This window comes from Gossypium hirsutum, chromosome A11 (genome assembly GCF_007990345.1).
Source record: "Gossypium hirsutum isolate 1008001.06 chromosome A11, Gossypium_hirsutum_v2.1, whole genome shotgun sequence".
Lineage (NCBI taxonomy): Eukaryota > Viridiplantae > Streptophyta > Magnoliopsida > Malvales > Malvaceae > Gossypium > Gossypium hirsutum.
Window position 1 is genome coordinate 15273562 of NC_053434.1, and position 10623 is coordinate 15284184.

The 10623-nt window shown below is 33.8% G+C and overlaps 3 protein-coding genes across 3 annotated transcripts; all 3 read left to right on the forward strand.

The window, feature by feature from the left end:
• The first annotated feature begins 9 nt into the window (after positions 1 to 9).
• On the forward strand, positions 10 to 1852 carry LOC107923767 (WAT1-related protein At4g08300-like). Its single transcript, XM_041082024.1, has 7 exons — positions 10 to 206; positions 280 to 343; positions 400 to 569; positions 685 to 919; positions 1010 to 1171; positions 1264 to 1412; positions 1496 to 1852. The coding sequence occupies exons 1-7, from the start codon at positions 10 to 12 to the stop codon at positions 1650 to 1652; spliced, it is 1134 nt and encodes a 377-aa protein (XP_040937958.1). The 3' UTR covers positions 1653 to 1852.
• Positions 1853 to 5924: 4072 nt separating this feature from the next.
• Positions 5925 to 7835, forward strand: LOC107923270 (WAT1-related protein At1g43650). Its single transcript, XM_016853483.2, has 7 exons — positions 5925 to 6152; positions 6272 to 6334; positions 6457 to 6573; positions 6670 to 6898; positions 6993 to 7154; positions 7259 to 7410; positions 7519 to 7835. The coding sequence occupies exons 1-7, from the start codon at positions 5929 to 5931 to the stop codon at positions 7667 to 7669; spliced, it is 1098 nt and encodes a 365-aa protein (XP_016708972.1). The 5' UTR covers positions 5925 to 5928; the 3' UTR covers positions 7670 to 7835.
• A 725-nt stretch (positions 7836 to 8560) lies between these two features.
• On the forward strand, positions 8561 to 9873 carry LOC121209772 (WAT1-related protein At3g56620). The gene is made up of 3 exons (XM_041081152.1): positions 8561 to 9014; positions 9139 to 9255; positions 9341 to 9873. The coding sequence occupies exons 1-3, from the start codon at positions 8968 to 8970 to the stop codon at positions 9447 to 9449; spliced, it is 273 nt and encodes a 90-aa protein (XP_040937086.1). The 5' UTR covers positions 8561 to 8967; the 3' UTR covers positions 9450 to 9873.
• Positions 9874 to 10623: the final 750 nt, after the last annotated feature.

The following is a 10623-nucleotide window of genomic DNA, read 5'->3' on the forward strand; positions in this document are numbered from 1 at the left end:
AGGGAATACATGGCCTGCACATTCATGGCAACCTTGGAAAGATATAAGCCTCATCTAATCATGTTTCTGACTCAGATCAGTTATGCAATTGTGTATTTCTTTACTGAAGCTGCCTTCAGTCAAGGGCTGAATCCACATATATATGTCACTTACCGATTTTGCCTATCTGCCTGCCTCATGTTTCCTTTTGCCTATTTTCTTGAGAGGTTTTGTTATACCAACACTGGTTTAAACTGTGTTTATGAGACTGTAAATTCTACGGGTTCTTCTGTCTTGCAGAAATTCAAGGCCAAAACCTTACGTTTCGACTGTTTTTGGAGTTCCTTTTGCTTTCTCTCATAGGGTAGAGTAAATTATAAACGTCCATCGACCTCTAGTTAATGCCAATTTGATTCAAAGAGTTTGAATTATAACGTTTGTTCCTTGTTTTGCCCCCTTGATGATAAAAACAGAATCTGTTCATCCCTTAACCTGCACTTTGCAAGTTTGAAATACACTTCTCCGACATTCGTTGCAACTCTGTTCAACACGATTCCTTCCTGGACTTTTATAATTGCTGTCATACTCAGGTAGAGTGTAAAACTCTATATATGCACTGCCTCAGTGCCTCTTTCGTTAAACCTTTATAAATGAACAGTTTAAAAGAGATTTTCATAAACACTGTCCTTTATGTTTGCGGTGCAGGTTGGAGGTTGTCAATGTAAAGAACCCTCGTGGGATGGCTAAAATCCTTGGAACCTTAATATCCCTTGCAGGGGTAACTACCATCACTTTGTACAAAGGGCCTGCAGTGCAAAGGTTGTCAGCTGCTATAGTTCACATAAACAGACATTCGGGTTCCGTTCATGAGAACTGGGTGAAAGGACCTATTCTGACAGTGGCGAGTTGCATAACATGGGCCATATGGTACATTCTTCAGGTAATCAATTAGTAGTAACTTTAAATGATGCCATGTACTAAAATGTTAGTGTACAAAATAACTAAGGAGTTGATCGCTGAAAATGTTTAGGCAATTACTTTGAAGAAATATCCAACACAAGTGTCACTAGCAGCATGGATGAACGGTATCGGGGGAGCACAATCGGCAGTCTTTGCAGTGTGCTTACAGCACGAGGCATCAGCATGGTCAATCAAAATGTTCAGTGTTAATTTCTGGTTCATTACATATTCTGTAAGTAATTCCATGGCTCTTAAAACCAGTTTAAATGCATTCATTCACAATTCATGTCCTAAGCCTGGTAGGATGAAAACTAAAAATTCCAGGGAATATGCTCTGCTGTTTTTGTCTGCCTTCAAATTTGGTGCATGAAAGAGAAAGGACCGGTGTTTGTCGCCATGTTTAACTCTCTTCAAACAGTTATGGTGGTGGTTCTAGCATATTTAGTTCTTGGTGAAAGACTATACACAGGCAGGTAAAATGTAAAAGTCAATTTTACATTTTAAACTTGCAAAAAGAAATATAAACACACCTCTTTACTTTCACTTGATCATTCAGCATTATAGGTGGATTCCTCGTTATCATTGGCCTATACTTGCTGTTGTGGGGCAAGGATAGAGAGCAGTCTTACAACAAGAGCCAAGAATCACATTGTAATGAGATAATGGTATCTGACATGGAGGAGTTGGCTTCACTGGAAAAAGATGAACCGTGAAGGAAACAAAAATGGCTTCGGACAACAGAGGATGGCATGCCATAGCAAATGAATTTGACTTACTTTTAGTAGCTTGCAGGAGAAGTAAATTAAGCCCAGAGAGCAATGTCAAGTATTAAAAAAAAAAAAACCAACTTATATCTATGTTTGTCTATAATTTAATGTGGAATTTGCATTGTTGTAATCAAACATGATGATCAAGGTCAAATACACTTCTACAATCCAAAGCCTGTCTTATTATTATTATTATTATTATTATTATTATTATTATTTTCTTTTGGACTCATAACTAAACAAAGAGTCCATTAAAGATTGCACCCAAAAACAAGTTGTCGCTTGCCCTTTGGAATCCTTAAGGAACCAACATGGAGGTGGGTACAAGGGAGATTTCTACAGAACCTACGCTTTTAGTGGATTGGTATTAAGAATAAGGGAATCTTATAATCTGGAACTTTCTTATCCAAGACTATCTCACTTTCTAACTTATACAAATTAAAATATATGGTCTGGTGTTTGAAACATGTGAGTGAAACCACATCTTCATTACAGTCACAAAAATCGGATTTGTCACACCCTAAATCTGATGGCTCCGAGAAGAAGACATGTAGAGTGGAAATTATTTCTTTGACATAGTATAATCCGCCAATAAACAGTCTGGCAGATTAGAGTTTGGTGTAAAGTATCCATCGTAGAAGTAATTAAAGACTTTATTTTAGGGTATTTTGCTATTTAAGAAAGGAGTATGATAAACGAAGAGTGAGCCTGGTGAGAATTACTGCCAAATGTATAATAGGTCCAGTTTGCCTCAGCTGCTAATTGGGTTTTGTAATGTGATCTGATTAGGAGCCAACTGACTTGACTGCTCAAATAGCATATATACATGATTTTTATTTATATTTCTCTTAGATTTTGTAGGCCATTTATTAGGATAAATTATGGATACAATCGACACTTGTCAAGTTCCATTAAGGGGAACTGAGTGTGTATATATGTGGTGAGAAGAGTTTGTCTGGATGGTTTTTCTTCCTTCAATATAATTATTTGGTTCTTTTTCTTGAACTTAAATGTTCTCTCTTCCTTATTAAGCTCGAAGCTAAGGTTTTTGAATTATTCAGTGGGTGTTCCACCTCATGGTAAGTCTGATAGCTCTTCATGTTAAGTTTTTGAAAGAATAATGTTGTTAAGAAGCATATAAACAAAATGATATGAATAAGAGACCTTGCATGGGGTCGTCTATAGATGAGATGATAACAAATTATCTAAAAATGATTTTTAATAGTGAATCCATATTCTTTTTAACAGTTGCTGCTGCTATTGGTTCGAGAAGAATGTTTAAGTTTGGAACTCCAAGCTATAGTATAGGTGAATATCAGGTGAGTTTCTACCCTAACTTTTGCATGTAAACTGTTCAAGTAGATATATATATGATAATAATATCTCGGATAACTGGTAAGTGTGTATGGAAAGTATTGTAAAGATTTTGAATGTGTAAAGATGATATTTGTGAAGTACTATTTGAATAAGAAGTTAAATGGTAAGAATGCATTTGAAATCTGATATGAGAAAGTAAAAATCAGTCAAGTATGTGAACGAATCTAGTTAAGTAACTTCTGAGTAAAACATCCGTTTGTGATTCTTCTAATATGGCAATCATATTGTTAACCAGACTGGCAAATCACGATAAAAAGATATGTATAAGTCCATGTAGTTGAGACTTATGGTATAGTATGATTACGAAAACACTCACGGTGATGTCTCCAGTGAAATGAAGATTGGACTGTCAGATTGTGACACGAGTATGTGTAAGTCCATGTGGTTGAGACCCATGACATAATATAATAATGATAGTATTCATGGTGATGCCTTCGGTGAAATGTAAACCGGACTAGAAGATCACGGCATGAAAATATGTATAAGTCCATGAGGGAGAAAATCATGACACCTTCTGTGAAAATCCGTCGGGACAGTAAACATGTGACTCTGTGTGGCATGATTTGCTAAGCCTTAGTGACGTATTCTGTATTGCCTATATGGCCAATCCCATAACGCAGTGGCTTATTCAATGATGTTTGTATGAAAGAATCTGGTTATCTGCCATTATGGCAAGATTCGAGTAGGTTTCAAGATTTTTCGATAGATAATTCTATGATAATGATCTGATATGTCTAAAGCTAACTTGGTTGGTTAGTCTAGAGATGAAATTGAATAAGTTTTAAAGAGGCATTTCTTGAAAGAAAGTATGTATCAATATTTCTAAAGAGAGAATCCACCATAGTAGTCTGTTAGTATAAGGTATTGCAATATCTATAGTTATGAAAGGTATAAGTGTTTGTTGGTCTAAGTTTGTCTACACTATGTAGAGATGAAATCTGAGTTATCTAGCATTCGTCATATTTGAATAGTTTCATGTCTCGTTCTAAGGTTATCTGGAACTTGAGTTGTTTGTCAATTTAGGCGTTCTTGTGTTATGTAACATAGATGTTTGGAGTTCGTTTGGATGGTCTGGAATGTTTCATCATAAATATGAGTTTGATTTGGGTTTGATTCAAGATATAATCTAATTGATAATCTGATAGTTATCAAATTCAGTATGAGAATCCACCAAATGTAAGATCAGTTTGTAGTTATCTGCCAAAGAGTAGCATCTATGAATAACCATTCTGGAAAAAATGTTAAGTGTTTGTTTGAAGATAAATCCGTCGAAAGTGGACTTTGTATAAATATTCTTCTGGAAGATACTTTTGTTGTACTAGGAAGGAATAAGATATGTATCATCCGGTAAGATCTAGAGTTAGCCAATAGGTGAAGCGGAAGTTAGCACGTTAAGTATGGTAGCTGGCGTATAGGTATATATAAGATATTATGAAAGTATCCGCCAAGGACAGAGATGTGATCCAGAATTTTTAAGATATGAATTCAACTAGAAAGGTTCCAAGGTATTCTGTGCTAAAAACTCACTAAGTTCGCGTAAACTTACAAAATGTTTGTTTTTGTTTCAGGTCCTGTTGTGAGATTGAGTTTGCCTAGAGGGACCAAGTTAGGAATGCATCAAGGAAATGACGAGTTGAGTTTTTATGCATACAAAGGATATCTTAGGAGTAAGATATATAGTATACTACGCTAAGAATAGTCTATCTTAAATGAACTTTTGTGTTGTAATGTGTTACATTATTTTAAGAGTCTATTGTATTCTTAAATGTTTTCTTTATTAATTTTATTTAGAAAATATTTAATAATACAAAAATAAATATGTTGAAAAAGGATCATAGGTAGATTACTTAAATTTTATACTAAATGTTTATATGTCATAATATCCAATATTCAAACTCAGCGATTCAAGTAAGGTCAAATAGAGGGTATTACAGAATTCACTACACAATCGCATAATGTTTTAGACCTAGATTTCCATTTCATTCTTTAATGAAAAGAAATGGACAAACGTAACTAGTCAAAAGATACAACTTATTAAAATTGCTAATACAATCAAAAGCAACATTTGAGGTTTGAGAGAGCACCGAGAAGTTCTACTCCTAAAAAAGAGAAAAATGGTGGGGAAGAAAAGGAAGAGATTTGAAGAATATTAACATTATTAACATTTTAATAATCATTACCTAAGTAGTGCTCTAACTTTTCAAATCCTTTGAAGAGGATACATAGATTGTCAAAAAAAAACCCACCAAAAAAAAAGGCCTGCTGTACACGGTATTATTCTAAGCACTTCAGAATTCACTTTGCAAGATGACGAGTGTGACTAAAAGGCTATAACAATGAATGATACTAACATCTTCTGGTGTCCCTTTTACTACAGACTAATCCTCCTGATGTAACAGTTTGTTTTTTTTTTTTTTTACTTTGTTTGGTTTAGCTCAAATTCTTGGAAGTTTTTTTATGATATGCTTTTCACTACACTTGCTCTAATGGGAAAGTTAATTCTTGCTTGTTCATAAGTTTTTTTTCTTTACATATTTGTACCTTTCAGTGTTAGCTAAAATAATACAAATCCCAGTTTTTTTTTTAAAAAAAAAACAAGGATACTCTATTATTAATTTTAATCCTTGTACATTGGCGCAGCCATTAATTAAAAACTGCATATGGCGTTCTGCACCACAAAATTTCACGGAGAAAAATTATTCTTACAAGATAAAACACCCAAGCATATGTATATTATATATCCCGAGCATATCTATATGCAGTGCAACAGAATTTTATATCATTTTCAGCAACAGTTTCTAGATGCCTTTGGAGCTTTATTTATAAGCGAAGAGAACGGAGCAGCATGGACATCGTAACCCAACCAAAAAATATGGCAGGCACATTCATGACAAATTTTGCTAGCTATAAGCACCATCTAGGCATGGTTCTAGTGCAAATTTTGTCTGCAATTGTGTATTTCATTACAGAAGCTGCCTTCAATCAAGGGCTAAACACTTATGTTTATGTCAGTTATCGATTTATACTAGCCGGCTTGCTTATGTTTCCTTTGGCCTATTTTCTTGAAAGGTTGGCTTTGCAAACACTTACCCATAATTTTACCTTGTTGTACCTTTTTAAGTTATGAACACACTTGTTTTAAACAAGTCGGTTAGACACTGCGTAATTGATTTAACTTTCTTGTGCAGAAAATCCAGGCCAAAGCTGACAGTAGCAATGTTTTTGGAGATATTTTTGGTTTCTCTTATGGGGTAGGCACTATATCACGACTCTTTCACTTTTACGTAATGCTAATGAAATTCAAAGGTTTTGTACATAAAATTAAAAGCACTACAATTTTTCTTATCATATTTTTCGTAATGATGGAAAACAGGATATGTTTAACCTTCATCATGTTCTTTATAAGCATGAGGTGCACTTCTCCAACGTTCGTGGCAGCAGTGTTCAACACTGTTTCATCTTTGACTTTTCTAATTGCCATCTTGTTCAGGTTTGAGACTAGGAATCCATAAGTATTCTTAAAAGTTTATAACAGTTGAAAAAAAGGAGATTTCATGGAACAATATTCTTCATAATCTTGATGCAGGATGGAGGTGGTTGATGTAAGGAGTCATCGTGGGATGGCCAAAATCCTTGGAACCTTCATATCATTGGTAGGGGTCACCATCATCACTTTATACAAAGGACCTGCACTGCAGAACTTGTGGGGTACTCCGATTCACATGAAAAGACTTTCTATTCATGAGAATTGGGTTAAAGGGTCAATCCTTACTATTGCTAGCTGCATAACATTGTCTGCATGGTACATTATGCAGGTAACGGGTTATATATTCTCTAAAAACTAAAAGGTGATTGTAATAGTTATCTCTTAACTTTTATCTTAAAAAAAATTGTATTTATTCCTTGTAGACATTTACTATGAGGAAATATCCAGCACAAATGTCACTCACAGCATGGATTAGCTTCATCGGGGGAGCACAATCAGCTGTTTTTGCATTTTTAGTACAACATGAACCGGGTGTTTGGTCTGTCAAAATGTTCGGAATTGATTTTTGGGCCATTACATATTGTGTAAGTAACTTCATAGCCATTACCACAGTTTATGTACATACATACATATATATATATTCCAAATTCAAGTCTAAGGCCTGCTAGGATAAAAATGAATATGGCAGGGAATTATTGGCTCGGGGCTTGTCATCTTCATTCAACTATGGTGCATGAAGGAGAAAGGGCCAGTCTTTGTCTCAATGTTTAATCCTCTTCAAACACTTATAGTGGCGGTTCTAGCATACTTTGTTTTCGGTGAAAAACTGTATACAGGCAGGTAAGAAGTGAATAAAAAATAGAAATGGCAATTCAACAAGTTAAAGGTTGTAAAAGCAAAGCACTATGGATCATATGCTCATTAATTCTCTTTGACTTCATTGCTCAGCATACTAGGTGGAGTCACTGTTATCATAGGCTTATACTTGCTATTGTGGGGCAAAGAAAAAGATGAATCTTACATCAAGGGCCAAGAGCTAGAGGAGATAAAGGTAGCCGACAAGGAGGAGGTAGCTTCGGCAGTAAAAGAGGAACCATGAAGGACATCAGAGAATATTAGAATTGGCATAGAAAAATAAATTGATTTGTCATTTTCAGTAATCACAAATTGAATTAGAATTTAGTGTTTTGTGGGGTTTAGGGCAACAGCAATCTATGTAAAACCATTTCAATTCCTATTAAAAAAGAATGGTTATCATTTACTAATATAGTTCTCCAAGTTGCTAAAATCATTCACTTATTCCTTTTTTTCTTACTTTCCTACACAAAATTATTCTGACACTAAGATGAGATATCAGTGCTCATAGCTATATATGAAAAGATGCTAAGATGCTATGTTCCCTTGTTTGGTTTATTTCAATGGAGTTTAGGGTCACAATCCTAAATTGAAATAACTTAATTTGGCAGCTTACACTTCAATGCACATTCTACAACTTGTAAATTTGGTTTATTATTCCTCATATTCAAAGCTTTTGACAATATTCGAAATGGAGACCTAATAATATAAAAAGGAAAACATACTAAGAAATCCCGAATGTCTTATAAAAAAGAAACATATATGCTCTTTCAATATTCTCCATTCCACTTTTGTTGAGTCGACTATTAGTTTTCTATATAAGAATTTCATAAGAACATGATGCTCTACACACATGGGTTACATATAGTGACTCGTATTTAACATGTTGTCTGTTTTGATTCAAAAATTTCATAAATAAGAATTTAGATTTTTACATATGTATCATAATCAATTTTTAGAGTTTATTGATACGAGATTAAAGTTTTACAAATTTGTAAAACTCATACTCAATTTGAGTTATTATTTGTTTGGGGCTAAAAAACTTTATGTTTTATCCTATTAAAAACCCCTCACACTCATATATTCAAACATATATATCATAACGGGCCCCCAGAAACTTGATGTGATATAATAAGCTTATAATTCTATAAGAATAAAACCTTTGGTGGTTGGGTCAATTGTATATGTCTGTTCCACCTATAAGCAAAGAGAACGGAGAAAAGAGAGTTTTTGAGTTAACACACAGTAATATGGCATATTGGGCATTAAAGCTGAGGTTTGCAAGATATATGCCTCACCTGAGTATGGTTGCAGCTCAGATAAGTTATACAACTCCTACTTCATTGTGCAGTGAAGGCCTAAATTCTCATCTTTATGTAACTTATCGGTTTATCATCGCCGACTTGGTCATGTCTACTTTTGCCTATTTCCTGGAAAGGAGGGTGCAAAATATTCCTCCACCATGAAATCTGTCATTTTCCTTCACTGTTCATTGTCAAACTGATATCTTTCTTTTTGTCCTCCAGAAAATCAAGGCCAAAGATGACACGAGCACTGGTTCTAGAGTTATTTTTGCTCTCTCTCATAGGGTAGAGTAGGCTGTTATGCTTTTTGATAATTCCAATATTGACTTAAAGAGATTTATTTCCATAAAACTAGAAACACTCACGGATTTGGTTCTTATTCCCCCTCCCCTCCTGGCTGGAAGGACAGCGTCGGCTTAACCATGAACATCTACTTTGCAAGTTTGAGATACAGTTCTCCAACATTCGTTGCATCTGTGGTCAACACTGTGTCTTCTTTGACTTTTGTGATTGCAATCATACTCAGGTAGATAAGACTCTTTATTCCATATCACCAATGCTTTATTATTATTATTATTATTATTTTAAATTTCTTCATGTATTTGACACAGGATGGAGGTAGTCGATGTAAGAAGCTGTCATCGTAGACTGGGGTCACCATCATCACTTTGTATAAAGGATCTGCATTCCACAGCTTGTGGTCTGCCCCGCTTCACCTGAAAAGACTTTCCTCTGTTCATGAGAATTGGGTTAAAGGGTCAATTTTGACTGTTGCTAGCTGCATATCATGGGCTCTATGGTACATAATGCAGGTGATCGCTTTTTAACCAGTTCTAAGTGGCCTCTTCTTTGCCCGGAAGAAAACTAGTAGCTCCTTTTTACTGTGTAGGAGAAAAGGATTAGTTGCACCATATGTCCTTCAACTATGATCAAATTTTAAATTCATCTCTAAACTTTCCAACATTCTAATTGAGTCTTCGAATTATCTCTACCGTTTGATGCACTGCCACTGGCCATTTCGTTAACTTTCTATTTTTCTATTAGATGTCAGTTAAGCTGTAATATGTATTTTTTATACTTTAATTTTTTTGTTGTTCTTTTACTTTTAAAAAAGTAATACAAATAAAAAAAAATTAAGTTGTTTTACAATAATAATAATAATTGCACAACAATGTCCTTTTCCCCTTTTTATTTTATATGAATAAATACTTAAAAAGGAATAATAATTTAAACTAATATTTTAATAAAAATATATATTTTTAAAATATTGAACTAATTTATATTTTATATTTTAATAATATTTTTTTCTTTCTTCTTTATTTTTTTTTGCAATAATTTCTTCTTTAAACTACAAACAAAAACAAATAAATTTTATTGGCTCATAAAAATACTTATGATATATATTTCGTATTTTTCATATTATATTTCTTATATTTTTTCCTTTTTTATCTATTTATTAGTAAATACAAAAAAAAGGTAATACATCAATTGTTTTTTTTTACGTTTATGTTATTTATTATTGTAAAAAGAAAAGAAAAGAAAATGAAAGAAAGAATAAAAAAAGGGTGGGAAAAAGAATACTAAAATGTGACATGTGAGGTGAGGATGGGTGATATAGTTTGAGTAATTAGAATATTTTGAAATTTAAGAAGCCCAAAAATGAAGTGACTAGAAACTTAAAAGATGATGTTGGAAATTCTCCTCAACAAAAGAAAAAGCATGTGAACGTTGTAGGCAGTTACTTTGAAGAAATATCCTGCACAACAGCATGGATGAATCGTATCGGAGGGGCACTGTTATTACAGCACAAATGAAGATGTGGGCGGTTACATATTCTGTATGTAATTTGATTTCGTGGCTAATCCAATATTTTAAACGTGTTGGTATACTTGTT

Bases quoted from the DNA above. Each gene is read 5' to 3' on its own strand.
- LOC107923767 (XM_041082024.1), top strand. From the start codon at position 10: ATGGCCTGCACATTCATGGCAACCTTGGAAAGATATAAGCCTCATCTA. The intron at 207-279 runs GTTTTGTTATAC...TCTGTCTTGCAG, and splicing joins TTTGCCTATTTTCTTGAGAG to AAATTCAAGGCCAAAACCTT. The intron at 1,172-1,263 runs GTAAGTAATTCC...TAAAAATTCCAG, and splicing joins TCTGGTTCATTACATATTCT to GGAATATGCTCTGCTGTTTT.
- LOC107923270 (XM_016853483.2), top strand. From the start codon at position 5,929: ATGGACATCGTAACCCAACCAAAAAATATGGCAGGCACATTCATGACA. The intron at 6,153-6,271 runs GTTGGCTTTGCA...TTTCTTGTGCAG, and splicing joins TTGGCCTATTTTCTTGAAAG to AAAATCCAGGCCAAAGCTGA. The intron at 6,899-6,992 runs GTAACGGGTTAT...TATTCCTTGTAG, and splicing joins CTGCATGGTACATTATGCAG to ACATTTACTATGAGGAAATA.
- LOC121209772 (XM_041081152.1), top strand. From the start codon at position 8,968: ATGACACGAGCACTGGTTCTAGAGTTATTTTTGCTCTCTCTCATAGG. The intron at 9,015-9,138 runs GTAGAGTAGGCT...CTGGAAGGACAG, and splicing joins TTTTTGCTCTCTCTCATAGG to CGTCGGCTTAACCATGAACA. The intron at 9,256-9,340 runs GTAGATAAGACT...TATTTGACACAG, and splicing joins GTGATTGCAATCATACTCAG to GATGGAGGTAGTCGATGTAA.